Consider the following 18,912-nt stretch of genomic DNA (forward strand, 5'->3'; position numbering starts at 1 on the left):
AAAAAGCAGGTTTTTCATGTCCTCCCTCTAACTACAATAAGCAGCAAGAGGGACAGCAGATAGTTCCACAATTTATGGGTAATTCCTGAAATCAGTTCATGGCACATCTGGTTCTGTTTTCAGTTTATTTCTAAATTATGACTATGACCCAAAGAAGCAACGGATGCAAATTCACATGTGTATTTTACTTTAAACAACAGAATTTCTTTCACATTTTGCTTAAATCTGTGCTCAGGACTGCCTGCATCAACTTACAGAGGGTGAAAAATGCTTTCCTGAACAAAGACACAAGCACATGACAATCAGTTTCAAATTAAAGACTCATAAACCTGAGAACCCCTTCCACATCATTCTTAAGAAGAACTGCATCTTATTTTGTAGAAAGTTTCTTTGTTTGGCTTTTTTTGTGGATTTTTTTAAAATGTAAAAATGCTTTTAAGCATTAAATAATTAATTTCCAGAGAAAAATAAGCTGTAGACAAAGACATTACTTGAGAAGCACAGGAAAGGGAGAATAAATGTAATACCCTTTGAATTTGAAATCAGGTGCATGTCAGTAAGGAAATGTAAGACTCCTTCAGTCAATTACTATGGGGAGAAAGACAGATATGCAAAATATCTTATGTCAAATTGAACATTTGATTGTTTTGACACTGCTATATGTGACATTTTGAAATTTCCTATTTGAGATAGCTATGAACACTTTCATTTAAATGTAATCAATCAGATGATCATCAGTCATTTGAAAAAAAAAATCTGCAGTGCTGTCAATCTAGTTTCGGCCAAACCAATCAAATAAAGTCATTTTCAGATAATCAGAGCAGCAATTTGGACAAAATACCATGGAAACGGGCATTTATGTGCATTGTTGTAAACCCCTTCCATTTTCCAGAATTTCAAATGATCAGCGCTGGCTTGCACAATGCTGCCAGGCATTTCTTACCAGCACAGGAATCACCGTAAGTTCTCCTGTAAAGCAAACCAGTGCTCGGTGACTCTCCCCCCATTAGCCAAATGGCCAGACACATTTCCGTCGCTTACTCAGGTTGCCAGGAAGAAGAGAGCCATCATCCAGTAAACTGTTTCTGTTCTTCTGACGGAGCTGCTCTTCGTCACAGGAGCCAGTTACAGCATCAGAAAATGGAAGCTGGCTCGTAGCGTCATGCGAGAAGTACTGGGAAAGCTCTGCCTCGGAGCTGACAGATCCCTGCTGAAAAGAAGTGAGCCTGGTGACTGGCCGTCATCAATGCTTAAAGCCCCTGTCTCCGTGCAAACACCACAAACTCCACTGACATTGCTGTGTCAATAAAGGAAGTTTAAAGGCAATTTTTAAAATAGAGGACTTTTCAGTATATTGAGAGCCAAACTGCCAAACTTTGATGGTTGAAATGCTGCACATCAATACATTTTTAGCCAGCATAATAAATAAAATAGGATTCCAAATCCCACTACTTTGCAGATGTGGTTCAATGCAGAAACAAGGGATGAAACCACTCACTTGCGTAATTCCCTTTACACACCTTCTGCACTGAGAGAAGGGAAAGGTTTGTACTTCTGGACACAGTTTGTATGGCTTCTTTGCCTTTCCCAGGAAAACCAAGGACTCTTCCACTGCAATGGCTATATACAGAGACCAAGTGCTCAGCCTTCTGCCCACAGGCTCAGGTCTTTCTTGCTAACTATGTCTCTATGTCCCACAGACCAGGGGTGCCTTCGAGGTGGCAGGAGGTGGGAGCCCACAGCTTTCTCTGCCATGCTCTGCATCACTCCCAAAGGCTACAGCCACACAGATGAACAAGAGCTTGCTGCTGTCACGATTTAAACACGTGCTGTAAGAAACAAACCCTTTTACGGAGCCCATGTGACAGGAAAGAAGCATAGAGGTTTGATTTTGAACTCCTTGATCAAGTAAGAGCTTCAGTAAAAGTTGAATTTGAAGCAGATGCTGTTTTTATTGCATATAATCCTTTTACCCGGCTTGCTGGCTCCAGGAAGCGTTTCATAGTCCAGCTGAGGGGAGATGAGGTCTCTCCTTGTTTGGCCTTCACACTCGGAGATGGACTTTTTTGTACAGCTCCTGTTAAACACAGTTTAGTTAGATGCCAAAAATTAAAGTTGTGGTCCATATATCCAAACAAGCTCCTCATTCACCTTCTGAGCTGGGGACTGCATTTAATCCCACTTATTTATTATCTGAATTGCTTTCCTAACGTGAGATTTTTTTAACATTTCACAAGCTCTCCCTCAGATCAGGTGAAACATTATCACAGAGATGCATTACGCCAGCCAGGCCCAGGACAGAGCTACGAACAAGAGGTGAGCAGGAGATGGTCTTCCTCACCTGCTGGAGCATGCTGCTGACTAGGTGCAACCTCGAAAGACAAATTAACAGCCACTGGCAAGGTCTGCTTCAAAAAAGGTCTTAGCTGACACAGACATAAAGAGGATAATTACAAATCTAACATTTCTGTCTAAAAATCACCTTACTAGTCACTATGCCATTGCCAAGAGTTTGCTTTCATCTGCGTGATTTTAGGAAGTGCTAAGTCTGGAGTTCAAAAACATCAGATAAATCCCAGAGTGCACATTTTGACATGACCCCAAAGATTAAAATTGAGTTAAAACATATAGTCCAGTATGCAATATCTGGACTTATTCTCTCTTTCTTTTTTTTTGCCATCTACATGGATAAGTGTACACAGATGAAGGTGATTCCTCCTGTCCTCTCCCTAGCGGGACATTGTGCTTCCCATTCATCTTGAAGAGAGTATAGAGCAAATACCTCTTGGCAGCCTTACTTTCAGATCATGCCAGCCTAGTGAAACAAAGCAAGTAACATGAGCTACAGAGTTGATCCATCTGAACTGGATGTTTTTGCTAAAATTTCTGCAGGGGACAGAGTGATTACACCCCCTAAACTGTCCTGCTGTTTTGAGGGCCCTCAAAATATTGATGCTGGGGAACCCAAGAGCATGTCCTTAAACCTTCCTGCATCTGGAAAAGGACACATATTAGAAGAGAACATGTTGCTACCTGTGACATGAGAGGAGCTGGCATCCTTGCTCTCTCGGTGGGTAGTGCGTGCGATTGCTTCATCCATCTCCTGCTCAGAAACCTAAAGTCAAGCGGAAGACAGAGATCAAACTGGGTAGACGAAATGAAAATTAAAGTCTGACCACTTATCACTACAAATACATGATTCATTTCAGATATGCTACCATTTTTAAAGATGCTGTAAAGAAGACGTAGTTGAGAGCTCTTAAGTCCTGGTCCCCTGATTCAGACTCCCTCCATGCCACTCTCCTGCAGAAACCAGGAAGCAGAAGCCTGCTGACTTCATGAAGACCACATCCAAGTGCCACATTATGCAAACAAATAAAACAGCACTAGACTTAAAAGAAATCAAATGAAGCCATTACAGCACAATTTTAACTCAATTAAGTGCTGTACATTGACTTATCGAGAAAATATTACTTTAAAACAGACAAAGGCTGCTTTGTACAACATACATCAGCAACAGAAGATATTCTACACTTAACCTACCGGAAGAATACCAGACTTCCCGAGATATTAGCTGTCTTTTTAATTTTAATTTCTCCTTGCTTTTAAAAAGAAAACCTAAATCAGTAATTGGTAATTAATGTTTCTCTGGTTTAAGATAAATACTGGTTTACCATATTTGCTAATTTTGTCTTGAATTACTGTCATACACTTAATTCTTATTACTGGAAAACTCCATATAATTTTATAACAGGAACAACTAGTCTGCAGGAATATATATTTAAAAACAGAAAGCAAGTTAATTCTGTCAAAAAAGTTCTATCACTTTGCTTTACATGAATTAAAATTCAGCATAAATAGAGCCTAGAAACTTGAATCTTTCTGAACCATGAAGATTTAAAAGATTCCTAAGTAAACTCAGCAGTTTAAACATAGTTTAAATGCCACATTCACTCAGAATAACAAGAAGAAAGAAAATTTTGTGGTATTTCTCTTGGAAGTACATAAAAACACCGAAGTGAACATATTCAGCAACAAAATGTACTGTGGACCTTTTGTGTCATAAAATGAGACATTAAGTATAAAAATGTCTAAAACAACATGAGCCTTTGTAGAAATACCTCTCTGTTTTCAGCCTGTGCAGGACCTTACAGCAAACCAAAAGCCTCCAGGCTCCTGGGGCACAGCAAGTTCCTACAGGACACGGACCAAAGCCCTGAAAGTATGCTCCAGGACCTTTGCACACAAACCTTTGGGTACAAGATGTCCCAAGAGTAAAACTAGATGCTGGGCAGACTGCAGTATTTGTTTAAAGCTAACCAAAAATCCATGCTTCCACAAGCGCTGTCAATTTTGATTTTAGCATCCTCTACACCTCAGGCAGATCAAACTGGAGAGGGACAAGCTAATTCCTAACTACAGTCTGCAGGCTGGGGTATTATTAAGAGCTAATAAAATAAAATAAAATACCCCACACACTTCTGCAGATTCCCCAGTGCTGTCAGAAAAAGGGTGACGGTGACACAACAATAAATATGGGTCCCCATATGGGCATTCCTTCAGAGATCCAGCTATGAGGGACTGTGAATTCAATACTGCATGGGCAGAAGAAATGCCTTTAGGGTCTCTCCAACTCAACTTTTAGCTTTTCTTAGCATTTCTTGGTGAAGGATTTGTTATCATTTTAAATATCACTTATGGAAAACTGTAATAGGAGCCATTTAATAGTTTCCCTCTGTTACTGAGTAACAGCAAGAAATTAGCTTAACACAGTTCATCTTCTCAGCAGATACCTGGTTAGGTCACTCATTGGCTTTCAAGTCACCACCACAGCAAGACGAAGGACAAGGAGAAAGGGCAGGCTCCACTCCATGGCATCTTTATTTGATGCTGCTTACAAACTCTCCAAAAAGTCTATATGCCTTAATAATGCAATCAAATTGAACCATCGTGCTGGTTCAGCACAGCATACAGACTCCCTAGAAATACTGTTATCTTAGGCTATAAGCCCAATTCTTACCCCCTCCACGCTTACCTTTAACTAACAGAACCATGGCCTCTTTCTTTTTAGCAGCACAAGGCCTCGCAGCAATGATAATAAACTCTGGGCAGTAGACCCCTATTTGTCTATTGTTTGTATATTTGATTTAGGGGAAAACATGCAATTAATTATAAAATAAGAAACCTGAGTTCTCCTAGATATGGATTTATTAAGGCCTTCATTTGTAGTTACGAGTTCAAAAGTCAGAGCTCTCTGGACCCACTAATGCAAATATTTTTACAGCTTCATTCCTGTTTAAACAGGAAGGTTTTGTACACTCATGAAATCCTTTGAAATACTGAAATAAAAGAAGTTGTTATTCCCTATATCTTGGTTAAAAGGCTTTTATCTTCTACCATCAATTCTTAAAAATTGCTCGAAAATACTCACTTTGTAAACACAGCCTATTTCCAAATTGCCCTTGCACAGATTTCACAGTAGCAGTACGTTCCAGATTCTCACATTTTAATTCCTGAAGGAAAACTTTGATCTTTGGACAGATTTTACTGTTTTTAAAAACAGTATTCCTACTACTTTGTTATAGTTGATCAGTTCAATCTGTTGATATTTATATCCCTGGCCCTAAATTATATTCTACTCAAAGACAAACTAACTGCAAAATAACTTTAAAGAGGAAGAGCACTTGTGTCATATTTGCATTGCCACTCGATCCAAGCACTGAGAAAGATGGGAACACTTCACTCAAGTAGTTTCAGGAAAATTGCATTTGGTCAGTGGGTGACTAAGTGAAAAGCAGCAGGGACAGTCCAGCATTGCTACAACTTAGAAAACTGGAAGGTATCATTACAATCCTGACTTCTTGCACAACACATACCATAGAGAGAACAATCCAATATTCTTCATTTGCTACTTTCCTGACAGCAAGATTCAAATTACAGCGCCAGATGAAAACAACCCAGATACACTAACACATTCCCTCCTCACCTTTGGGTTAGGATGCCGACTAATGATAAGGCTGACCGGACCTGGACCACATTCACTCAGGATGGCGTAGGCTTCACTCAACGCTGCGTGACGCAGGCTCACCGAATCTGCCTCCAGGATCTGGTCACCCCGACTGCAGAGACATAGAGCCAGTTAATCACAACCACCTTTTACAAAAACATTTGTGCTTTCAACTGATGGCCAAGCTTTTTCAAAGATACAGCGTCTGGAAAAGATCTAACTTGCAAAGAAGCCAGTCCTGCTCTTGCTCCCAGTGATGTGAATGCTTTAAGTCCTGGTGACTTCGGGAGGGAGGTCCAGAGATCCCTTCTGCACTTACCGTCAGTGCTACAAACCCTATTAAATCAACAGAGAAAATTGGCTGCTTTTGGACCAGGGTGAAAGCAAACTTCAATTCCAGTTCTGCATTCAGATACTTGTTGAGCACAGAAGAAGAAAAATTAGATTCAGATGGGCTGTTCCTTCCCATCATATTAAATTACTTAACACAAACACTGATAAGAAATTCTTCACTTAGATATGAGTTTATTAAATGACTCGAGGAAAAAATTGAGCACGATAAGCCTGTATTTGCTTCAAATTAACGTATAGAACCCATTTAAAAGACAAAAAGAAAAAAAAAACTTCTGAGAGGAAAGCATAGATTGTTTAGTTTTGTTTTTCCAATTTCATAACTCTTGCACATGGTGCTCAGACATCTGGAACTATTCAAAAGAAAAGATCATCAACTAGGGATATCATTAAAGCATTCTCCATAATTACTAAAGCATTTGCTTTAAACAGACATTCTCAAACAATCTACTACTGCTGATTTACATTGGGCTACTTGTGACAATGGAAATGAGTTTGCACTGTGAGTCCACATGCCAAAGGCAAAAAGGCAATTGCATGTGGCAGCCTTCATAACCTGTACTTCTGGTACAGGCTCAGGAAAGCAAAGGGTGACCTATAGGTTGTGTAGTCATGCTGCTGCTCTGCCCATCTTTTAGATTTAAACAGCTATTAGAAACTACACAAATGGAGTCACTTACACAGGCGCATGATTGAGAGTGGGAGCTCAGATATGGAGGAGCGGGATGTAAACCTCTCCTGGTATTGCAAAACCAGTATTTGATTAATGAAGTTTTCCAAAAATCAAAACCATCCTGTAAGTTTTGGCTTATGGAGCCATAAACCGCTGATGGGACAACAGAAGCAATGTCTCAAAGAAGCAAGCTAGAAATCTGGGAAGCATGCCTGGATATAATCAATCACTTAAACCTAATAAACGATACAGCTGTTACATACAGATGCAACCAGCACTGCAATCTTTTCCAAAGAGGCTTATAAGAAAGCAAGTTAGCATTAAGTACTGTCTCCTATAGACATTTTGATATGGTAAGAACTTTCAAGGGTTTTGGCAGGGATGCCACCATAAAATTATCTTCTCCCTTTATTCCAGAAAATCAGATTGCTCTATCACAGTTTTCCTGCTGAGCAAGGAAACAGAAGGCACTCTCTACCCACGTGAAAGCAAGGCATTTGCTCAGCCTCTCTGCACCAGTGCTCACGCCACACGTTCAGTGCGGATTGCGCAGTCCCAGCGGGTCTTCAGCGCAGCCTCCCCTCCCGAGCGATGCTCCCAGCACCCACCAGCATTTATGCAGGAACACAGAAAGGTGGAAGATTCCCTCCAATGGTTTCTAAAAATGAAGCCTCCAGGAGAGGAACAGCAAATAACTTTCTGTCTCTTAATCCAACATAAAGCACAAGGGAACCCTAGGAATGATTGCTTCTCTCTCTTATGGTACCTTAAAGACATCCAAACTCCATGACAGAGTAAATGAGATGGGCAGGTCAGCCTGCAGCGATCCTGCCACGCAGCAAGGGCAGAAAAGCGCTGCTGCAGCCATGGGTGCAGTCAGCTGCAAGAACCTCTCCCCCAGCTCTTTTTAAGAGTTTCAGGTGATTGAGCTTTTAGCAGAGCTCTGCAACTTTCCTCCCAATCTGGGGTCTCTGGCTGCAGCTCTGATAAAAAGACATGAGGCTGCACTTCTTGCTGCTCCCCTTTCTCAAAGGGTGCTATTAGGCTCAGTTTTCTGAATAGAGAATTAAAAAAAAAAACCCAAACCTTAATGATTGTGCTGCTTCCAGCACACAGAATAATGTTTCCTGGGTATTTAATACCACTTTGGAATGTCTTTATTTAAATGTTTTCTTTTTGGTGAACTCTTAAGTATAAATCCCCTCCCTGCTACACCAACCAATTGGTGAAAACAAAGCCTCAACTGATTTTATTGTAAAACCACTCCAGCATGTTTCTGCTTTAACTAACCTTAATCTGCCGTCCATTTTAGCCACTGATCCTGGGGCCAGGCTGTGAATGTATATCCCTGGAGAACTGTTTTCCAGCGTGAGACAACAGGCACCAATGCCGAGCCCAACCCCTGGCTCTGCGAAAAACAAGAAGTACAAAGAAAAGTCGCAGATTGTAATCACACAGGACACACAAGTGTTTGTGTTCCCACATCCCATCTGAGACCAAGACTCATGTATTGTTTCAGGGCTGGCCTTAGGTGCAGTCAGTCAGGAAGCCAAGACCAACAGTGGAAATAAGGATTGAAAATATCCTGACTGATCCCGACTGTCTTCCGAGATCCATCACTCCCAGCAAATTTTCTACATGCCGTGGGAACCGCCTGAAAATGTCGCACAAGGTCTGATCTGGTCCAAGGCACAAAGGAGTGGGGACAGCAATCCAGTAAAGATGTCATTTAAAATTACTGCACAGAACGTGAGCACAGAAGATGCCACCAACTGTACTGCTCTCTTCTGTTAAATATCTGCATGGCATCCCTCAGCGAAGAGGCACAAAGAAAGGTGAGGCGTTATCTCTGGTTCAACGATTACCTCTGTCCACTTCTACCTTTGCTTTCCTTCAGGTAACAGCATTCCTAAAGTAGGAATTGCTGGACATCTTACCTTCTCTCTCCAAATTTTTAATCCAACCTTTAAAATCAGCATATTTTAAGCCTTTAAAATAGGTGTATTTGTCCCGCCACATATAGCATATGCTCTAAGTTTATCTCATGCAACTATTGATAATGACAGCAACCCTCAGGCAGGATTTCAAACAGCTCATCTGGGAAATTTTGAGCACTCTGCATGGCTTTGCCTTCCCCAGAGCTGCCCTTTACAAGAAGGGCATGGCCATTTGGGCTGCCGAGAGGCTGATTCACATTTTGCCTGGTATCTCACAGCCTCTCCCTTTCAGCAGGATGGACACTGACTGTTACCCATGAGAGTCTCCTGGCTCTGGAGCAGCAAAGTGTGGAAGGGGGAACTCTTTAGAGGTTTTTGCATTAGAGGATGTTTTTCTCCCCCACCCTGTGGTTTAAGATCAGACGGACATGGGTAGGTGCCCTGGATATTAGAGTCTCTAGCCTATTCCCAAAAACACCCCTAAGAAGCAGGGATTGGTTCTCCAAGCCCGTTTCCATGAACCCTCACCTTTATTGAGCGTCACATCCATGACAATCCTGTCTTTTGGGCCGGGTCCTTTGCGGCTGGAGGAGGAACCATCCACCTCGTCGGGGCCAGGGACCGGCGTGCCACCGCTGGCACTGGAGCTGGGGGAGCTGGAGCGGCTCAGCAAGGTAGGAGTCGCGCAGGGCGTGAGGCTCGGGCTGCGCAGCCGTGTGCGCACCGTCAGGGTCACCACTCCTTTCTTGAGTTGCTGGAGAGACATCAGAGAAACCCAATAAGGCGACACGATACACCAATATTTGCCAGTAAACGTGCATACAGTAATTTGTGGCAGCAAAAGAATATATAGCCCAGGGTGCTAAATGGCACTGAACAAAGAGAAGCATGAATCTCTCCTGTAGTACATCTACATTACCTTAAACCTCTGAATGGCCTCTTGATGGGTCAGCCCTTGTAGAGACTCTCCATTAACTTCTAGGATTTCATCCCCTGATAATTAGATACAAAAAATGAAGTCAGCAATATACAGACTACAGAAATGTAAAAAACCCTTTCTGTACATAAGGCGACCCACTACTATAAGGATTCCAGTTAACTGCTCAGTAAAAAGCCTTTTAGTGTTATCAGTTTATTTTCACTTGTCCTAATGCCTTTACAAGTTAATAGTGATGAATTAGCAGAGTAAAGGCTGTTCTTCAGCAGAGATCCTTAGCTTGGCATTCTCATGCTAACAAACAAGCTGAAAACACTACAGATTTTAACTGTCTGAAAATAGATGCTCATAACATGAAGTCCAAAGGGACTACAGAACTCGCTTTCTTTCGTGTGTATCAACAGGAGAAACAAGCATCTAAGTGAAAACACTGCAGCACATCACTCCAAAGCCTGTTCAGAGAAAACTGGCCTTGCTGCACAAAGCAAACGTGTCCTCTTACTAAATGCCTGTGGACAGAGAAGCAAGTAGCCCACACACAGTGATAGCAAGTGCCCTTCTCACCCCAAAGAGCTCATCCCGTCACATTTCCACCTGCTTCCAGGCTCTGGGTCTTACTACGTACAACCAGTTCTGTTGATCTACCTTCATTTTATTAAAAGGAGGGCAAAGTGAGCAGGATCCAGATCCACTTTCTGCAATTTTACTTGCATCTGTGCAAAATTAAGATGGGGCAACACTCAGCCAAGTCTACCCCTCCTATCCTTTCCTTGCCCCAGTTTTAAAAAAAAGAAAAGAAAAAAAAAAAAAAAAGAGTATGCAAGCTCTGAATAGCCTGCAAAGGCTTGCTCGGTTTATGGGACAGCTGCTACTTATTGGCTTCCCATGGCGAGTGCATGACCTATGCTGCAGGGATGCGAGCTTCCCTCTGGCAGTAAGTGTGAGAGTTGGCACCAAAAGCAGCCTCAAATACAACAAGTGTGATGAGATGTAACGAGGAGAATGATACTATGAGAAGGAGAGAAGTCACACAGGAGCAGCTTGACAGAAGTAACACAGGAGCAGCTTTCTGCGGATGAGAAGTAACCAAACCCCTGCAGAAGAGTTGTAAACCACCGCTTTAAACTCATGGTCACTTTGTACTTTCAACAGCGTGTAAGAGTCCGTCTGGCATGGGAGCACTCAGACCAGGGTGCAAGCACAAACAGAACAGTTTATATGTCCAGCTCAGAGACCAAGACTGGAAAAGCAGTAATAAAATCAGGACATATCTGCTTCTCTAACTAGCTGGGTGATCTTACTGCCAATCCCATCCTTTCTCTTTTCTTTTTCTGGTTATGACTCTTACTTGTTGATTCATGTCAAAATCATACCAAGAGGCTCAGAGAGCACAAGGGCCCAAAACAGCCTCTGTCCTTCTGTATAAACCCTTCTTGGACCAGCACCTTTAAGCCAGATGTTGGTTGGATAGATACATTTCACTGCTATCAGTGACCCTCTCCAAATGAAGAATTGCAGCTTACAGCTTGGGCAAATAAAGTTCACTGAAGAGGAAGGGAAAAAAAAAACCAACACCATGCTGTAGTTTCCCTTTCTCAATATGCAATATAATCAAGTTAACTGCTATGAATGATCTTCCCCAGGATGGACAAACAGGGTGTGTTACATCCTCCACAGCCTCTTGCTGATGGCCAGGTGCCTAAATAAAGCTGTATTTTTCTGCTGGACTGAAATAATATCCCACTGTGGTCCTTAATATGCAGTTGGATTCTCTCTGCCATACCTTCTTTAAGTCTTCCATCAGCAGCCGCTGCTCCATTTGGGAATATAGTCTTCACAAAAATCCCCATGCGTCCGCGAGCAGAATCCTGACCTCCCACAATGCTGAATCCAAGACCCTACAGAAAAGGGAGGATAAGACACACAGCTGGCACCTTACTCTATTATCACCTGTGTGAGAAAGATTGCCGATAACATACAAGACAAAGGAAAGATGAAAACCTAATAGCTGCTGCTGAATTGCACTGCCATCTGACCTCTGCTTGCATTTCCTGATTTACTTTCACTCTCATATCAACACACTTATCAGCCCAAAAAGTAGCAGCAGGCACCTTAAGCTAAAAGGAAAAAATGCTATTTCAAGATTTATTTTTTTTTAAACATGGGGTCAATGGCTTTATGTTATCCTATTCCCGTTTTAAAAACTGTAACACATTGCTCTTAAATTGACAGGCAGTAGATTCCCACCCTGAGATCTATATCCAGGATTAACTGTAGTTTTCTCTGTTGTCACAGATCCTGCATTTCCTCAGGAAAAAGAAAAGCTTAAGAACATGACATAAGGTCAGTGCTGTAATGTCAGGAATGTAGCTGGAAGGGGGCTGGCGTGGGGGGACTGCCATGCACATGTACATTTTTAATTATTCTGGAGACATGTACCACGTTGTATTTAAATAAATCTAGATCAATACATTCCCCAGGGCTCCATCTGTTAGCTCATGCCCCTGCGCTGCCCCGGCTGGCTGCAGGACTGTCTTGCGAAGCTGATCAGGGAACGGATGAGCACAACAGAACGAACCTCTCCCCCTTCTGCTGAGTTATTTCCCAGCCAAATCACTTCCTTGTTCCATTCCCCCCCACCTCCCATTTCTCCTCTTGTCACCACTGTACATGTATTTTACAGAATAAAGATAAAAGTCACTGACCAGGTGGACAAGGGAAGTGGAAAACTGTTGTGCTTCAGTGATCTGAAGCCACGGTTATTATTAGTGCCTCAGGCAGTGCTCTCCAGCTGAGGGATGCTGCCAGGGCAGGCACTAACACTGTGTTTACAACCCAATATAACAACCAGCTCTTTTGTTTTAGTCTGTGAATGTAAAGTAGACTACCACAGTTATGAGCTTCTAGTAATTTGATCAGACATTACTGATTTCTAGAAAGGAAGCATCCTAGCTCCCCTGTGCAACACAAAATAACTCAACTGTTTACTGTGCAATTATCAACTGCAAAGCAACCTACAGAAAGCAGGAGGCTCCTGGCATTCCCCTGCATGGACACAGCAGTTCTGCCCACAGCTTCATGGGGTGGTTTGGGAGAAATAGGGCTGCAAAGCACAGTGGTTTCCACATTAGCCCACCTTCCCGGAGAAGTGCTGCCACCCCATAGCAGAAAACCACCCCTTGCAGATCTACCTACAGATGAAAAGCTAAGGGCAAACACTTGGCTCCCAGCCACCAACACGGCAACTCTGTGGAAATACCTTCCAAATCCCAGGTCTGCATAGAGATAATAAAACAAATGCTACTGTACAAATTGTATGCAGTACAACCCCTAACAGAGCTGATCGCTCAAGAAGTGGGTGAGAGGCACCTAAACCAGCAGCTGTTTGAGGTGGTTCATGATCACTAGAGTCTGCATGCTCCCAACTGCTTCGTAACGCCTTGGAGCTAATTGCAGAAAGGCAGGAGAGAGTGGCTTATCCCACAGGGAGAAATAATCTAATTCTTACAAGAAAAATGGGGTCAAAAAAATAAGTACGTGAAAAATGAAGAAATATTTGCTTGGAAATGTCATGAAAGACCTGAAGCTCCCAAAACAAGGACAGTTATAGCAACCGTGAGTCAATCTACCCAGAGAAGTCACTATTTCTAACTCTGTTAAACTTAAAGCACAACAAGGAATTTATTTTGTATTTGAGCTTGAAAGTCAAAACAAGTCTTTTTAGTCCAAAACATATCCATCTGATGAATTTAAAGAGTATTTCAGAAAAAGAGATGCATATTTTTAGCATATTTAAATGACAGCTCCAATATTAGTGTGGATTGGATTAAGGGAAACAATATACACCTAGGTTAATGCTTGTCTATTTTCCCTTAGCATTTAGCCAGCTGGTATCTAGCAAATGTGCAAACACATTATTGGGGGGAGAAAAGAGGACTCTCTGACCCAGAGAATTCAGTGCTCTCAGATAAGCAATCAACCAGTCTTTGAGTTTAACGCTTAATTTGCAGTGATTCTTTTTTTAATGTATCCATATTCCACAGAGATAAAACATGCTTGTCCATAAATATGCATGCAAACAGGTACTATTCTGTAGCTGCACCAACTTTGCATAAACATACATATTTATAGATCCATTATTAATATTTGATACCTCAGTAATGACCAGATGCACCAAATCAGAATGAAAGCCACCCCGCGTCAAACGCGTGGCACGAACATTGCTTCCCCCATACTTTGCAGGTGTAACTTCGGCATTTACATTTGAAAATGGGATTTGTTTATCGTTATTGTTCTTATTATTATTGGCTACCTGAGAGCTGCTGGAAGTCCTGGGTGTTGGAGACACCTCTTAAATGCCAGCTCTTGCTACATGTGAGAAACCAGCCACATGCAGAAATCCTCACCTTGCCTTGCCCTTTCATCAGGACGATGTTGGAAATGATAGAGGGCTGGGTCAGTCTCCATGGAGATTCCACTTGGGCGGCACTGAAGGAACGGGTGGATTTCTTCACAATATGGTAGTCCTAACAAACATCAGCAAACAAGGGAAGTCGCTCTGATTGCTTGGCACAGGCACTGGGATGTCATACCGGGAAAATTGCATGTGTCGGGGAAGAGGGAGGGGGGGATCTTACATATTCAGAAAAATGTTCAAGGGATGAAATCCTAGCTCATTACAGTCAAAGAGAATCTTGCCACAGTAATTTTCCTGCATTTCGCACAGTAGGATCATTTTGTAATGTACTAGTCACAATTTAAATTAAAAAGATTAAGGGTAGCCTCATGATATACTAAAGTCCTTATCTGCTAAAAAAAAAAAAGAAAAGAAAAGAAAAAAGCCTACATCATCAAGTCATTAAAATAAAGAGAAGCAGGACTTTTGTATTTAAATCCTCAGATCTCTAGAACTGCAACTCATAAGATCAGCCTTAGGACCTCCTGGCCATAGCAAGTACCACCTTTCTTCACCATCCTCAGAGTAAAGAAGCTCTCCATAGGTTGCCAACACATCCCATTTTGGTGTCCAGGCCTGGTATCAGTCTCTGTGATGTACCTATGTGGCTTTGTTTCACTACCCTCGCTTCTACAAGCTCCAGACAGATCTCGAAGGACCAAGCACAGCGAGGTGCTCAGAGCCAGCCCTGCCTTTCCACCCACCTGCCTGGCTCCTGCTGACTCCAGCTGCTGGGGCAGAGAGTGCTTTCTTCCACCCCGGGAATATTTCACTGCTATTTCATAACTCGATTCACCGTTTTCCACTGTCAGCTCATCATCTTCTCCCACAGACTCCAAGCGGGATCCAGCACCTAGGGAAAACCACAGAAATACGTCTTGCAAACATCTCAGAGCTGCTTCATCCTCTCGCCAGCACACAATAATAGCCTCCTGCAAATCCCAACTTAAACAGTGCCTTAAAACAACGCCACACGGTTCCCAACCGGGCAGTTAGAAGCTAGTTTTGATCATCCTCAACTAAAAACTTTTCCTGCTGTCACAGGTTTTCTACAATCTTTCAGTGATGCCGAACTCCTCAGCGCTGTCGCTCATGGTAGTAAAGAAAAGCAGAAGATAATTGAGCCAGTAGCTCAGGGACAGAAAAGAAATTCAGCTGTTCTCACCCAATGGCACTTGCCTATGCACTAAGCTCTCAAGCTTCATTTATTTAAAATTAAAAGACCTGACACTGTAGCAGTATTCATTTCTGGAGGTGTCATGTCACTTTGAGGGAAATTTTTCTGGAACGGAAAAAGGAAAAATGTGCCAAATAAATGCTATTTTCTTTCCTTCTGGCAACGATCCTAGTTGTCTTAAAGAGGAGAAGAGTGCAGAGTTCACATTAGAAACAGAATTATTTGTCTTGAAGGACATCCTGTAATTAGCCGCAGAGTACCCTGCTCCTCGCACCAGGGCTCCTCCAATTCTCATTTTCTCCACGGTCCCCACAGGACCCACAGTCACGGCAGTTCCTGCATATTTATCCTTGCCATTTCCCCCACCATGCAGGGAAGGGCCATTAACCCCTGTTTTACAGATGAAAACCCAAGACACAGACAGGCCAAATTCACACAGGCTGGATTTCATGACATGGCTTTAAGATTACTGTAAACCAAGGTTAAGTTGGAGCTGCCACAGAAAGGGGCAGCTCTGCTTTCCCTTCACCCTCACTGCCCTGTCCTTACCTTGGGGACGGGGCCCACAAGCCACGGGCTGAGGTAGACCCACTGCAAATTTGCCCAGGAGAGCCCCAGACCTGTTTTCTGCCACCTCCTCCTCACCCAGAGGCTGCGCAAGCATCGCTGCCAGTGCCAGGGAGGGATGGAGCACAGACCTGGGACAGCCGCTTGTTTTCACTCGGCTTTAAAGCAATTCTGCTGCTGCATCCATAGGCAATATTTGTACCCACTGCCCATAGTGCAATTTAAACCTGCTCCCTGCTTTGGGGTGTGAAATTACCTCTGGTTTTAAAGCTCCCCTTCCCCGGGCACACAGAGCATCATTGTTGCACACAGCCAGGACAGCTATCGTGGCAGGACCCAGCATCCTGGCACTTCCTTCACTCCCAAACCCTCCTCGCACCTATAACTAACCCTTTCCCATCACCTCTCCCTCTCTTGTTCTAGGAGAACAGTTACATTTCTGTGTTTTCTGCCCGTCTCTGAATGCAGCTTCCCTTCCTTGTGCTGCAGCCCAGGCTTGGCACCAGCTGGGGGATGCTCCAGGCTCACCCACAGCCCAGGGGCATCAGCACTCAGGGGAACCAGGGCTGGATCCCCAGTGAGCCACCAGCACGCAGCCACAGGGGCTACAGGCAGAGGAGCTCCCTGGAGCATGCTAAAAATATCTGAGTAAATGGAAATTAAGGTGAACATAGCAAGGAGGGAGACTTGGGATGAGAATGTGATCGAGCTCTGCACACAGGTTACTATTAAGACTTGGGGACAAAGCAATAGAAAATTTCCTGAGTATTCGCCATAATGGGTATTTTGGTAATGGCATGTTGAAACATGTCTCCCATCCTCAGTTTCAGAACACACTGAAATACATAGGGAATGTAAGTGTTAAAAAAAAGTGAGAGAGAAGGGAAAGAACAAAAAAAAAAAAAAACCACAAGCTTCCAAAATTTTGCTTCATCTTTCTGTCCATACAATAGTTCAACTCAGGAGGCTGAATGCAAACATCTTGCAGCTGGGATTTTCCTTCCAAATTAAACTAATATGATCTCCAAAGGAAAGAAAACCTAACTCACTTTTAGAGAGCTAAAATAAATACGCAACATAAAAATCTTACTATTGCTATCTTTTATCAACCCAGCTTTACCTTGGGATCGACTTCTGTATTTCAGTATGCCACTTCCCAGAGTTGGACTCTGGTTGTTTCCTTTGGACAATTCTGCACAAGCTGGATCTTGGGACTTCTCAGTTTCCATCACCTAAAAAAATTTAAAAAACCCAAAAAAACTTATTTACTTGTAAAACAAGAGATGTTCATGGAATTCCTCTCATTTTTACTAAGGGACAAAAATACCACTGCACATCTTCTTTTTTTCCAAAACATGTCATTGTATTAAGCCAGCACACATTTCTGTAAGTAATTTTCAGCAATGCCTTTGGACATTATTGCAAATCTTACCGATGGGAACAGGTACAGCTCAGTATGGCCAGGGATCCTCTGCAGGGTACCACACTAATGCCCCCAGCATCCACAGCACCTCATTCAGGTGCTTTCACATGCATTTTAACAAAATTTCAATGTACCTTTTATTGCCATTTGTTCAGCTTAGCAAGCTTCCAGAGCCATCACATCTTTATAGAGAAAATCACTTTAAAAAAGTGTTATTTTATTGTTAGTTCCAGAGCTGAATGCTGATGCATAATGGATGAAAAGTTAATTTAACAGAAAGTTATGAAGATTATACACTTAAAAACTAAGCACTTAAAAACCTGGAAACGCTCTATGTAAATTTACACATGGACTTGCAACCCCACCACCCTGAGTAAATGCACCAAGACAGGAGGAATCTGTTTACCCGCCGTGTTTGCCTAGATGCAGGCAACAATACAAGGTGACAATGTACAGCAGCATGGCCACACACACCCACACGGTCAGGGATGAGCAGAGCCATCCACGTGCAAAGCCCGCAAAGACTCTCCCCAACCCATGCATTGTGGGAGACCCTGGTGAATCCCTTCTCCACTTGCTGCTTCCTTTACCGAGCTACAGCAGTCCAATTTTCCTAGCTGTGCCACTACACAACGATCTTCGACACGCTCCCCACGCACACACTAATTCTTTTGTATTTTCACCCTATCACCCATCATGCATCCTCTGTGCAATTATTCACAGAGCTCATGGCAAGGACGACAGAATTTCTGATACAACCACTTACTGGTTGCATTATGCTTTTAATGTACTATATCAGCTGCTGGAAGTCAGTTTAAAAAAAATCCCACCCAAATGACCAAACACTCTTACTGTTAAAATAATTTCTACTTTCACTATTCAAGCTTAAAAATAGCAGGGTTTTCCTGAGAACCTGCCTCCCATCCCACAGTCCTTCTTATCCCCAAACCAAGAAAGCCAAAGTTTATCTTTTGCAGAGAGTCTAGACTTTGTGATTTCAGTTCAAAGGGTAAAAACTTCAGGAAAAGATAAAACTGGCAGATAACAGGAAGCTTTATTCCTCCCCCTTCAACATGAACAGCTACACAGAGTTTGCACATCCTAGATAGTTCTTGTTGATTTTTCAAGGCATTGCAGCAACTACTTCAGAGTCCACTTCTAGTATCAAATGCTTTGCAGCTTACAACTCCAAGTCATAGGATTAATCTAAAGAATAAAATAACCACATCGGTGGTTATTTGAGAAAACCAGTGCTTACAATTTGGCCATCCCACTGAGGCACTCATTACAGAAAAGATGTAAGAAATCAGATCAGAAAACCCACCCAAGAGACCCAAACCATCAGTGATTAGGCCACAGCCGAAGTATCACCAACTCCCCCTAT

General features: G+C 42.6%; 1 protein-coding gene across 1 annotated transcript in view; it reads right to left on the reverse strand.

Annotated features, from left to right (window-relative positions):
• Positions 1 to 18,912, reverse strand: part of PDZD2 (PDZ domain containing 2) — a 69,404-nt gene that overhangs the window by 22,454 nt on the left and 28,038 nt on the right. The window contains exons 5-15 of the mRNA XM_072860893.1: positions 17,226 to 17,337; positions 15,066 to 15,214; positions 14,312 to 14,431; positions 11,689 to 11,803; positions 9,888 to 9,961; positions 9,497 to 9,722; positions 8,322 to 8,439; positions 5,987 to 6,119; positions 3,034 to 3,115; positions 1,974 to 2,077; positions 1,042 to 1,210 (exon numbers count right to left, since the gene is read on the reverse strand). Of these exons, the coding sequence (XP_072716994.1) occupies positions 1,042 to 1,210; positions 1,974 to 2,077; positions 3,034 to 3,115; positions 5,987 to 6,119; positions 8,322 to 8,439; positions 9,497 to 9,722; positions 9,888 to 9,961; positions 11,689 to 11,803; positions 14,312 to 14,431; positions 15,066 to 15,214; positions 17,226 to 17,337 (1,402 nt within the window). The remainder of the gene's footprint in view (positions 1 to 1,041; positions 1,211 to 1,973; positions 2,078 to 3,033; positions 3,116 to 5,986; positions 6,120 to 8,321; positions 8,440 to 9,496; positions 9,723 to 9,887; positions 9,962 to 11,688; positions 11,804 to 14,311; positions 14,432 to 15,065; positions 15,215 to 17,225; positions 17,338 to 18,912) is intronic.

The sequence above is a fragment of the Ciconia boyciana genome, chromosome 4, assembly GCF_034638445.1.
Source record: "Ciconia boyciana chromosome 4, ASM3463844v1, whole genome shotgun sequence".
Classification (NCBI taxonomy): Eukaryota; Metazoa; Chordata; class Aves; order Ciconiiformes; family Ciconiidae; genus Ciconia; species Ciconia boyciana.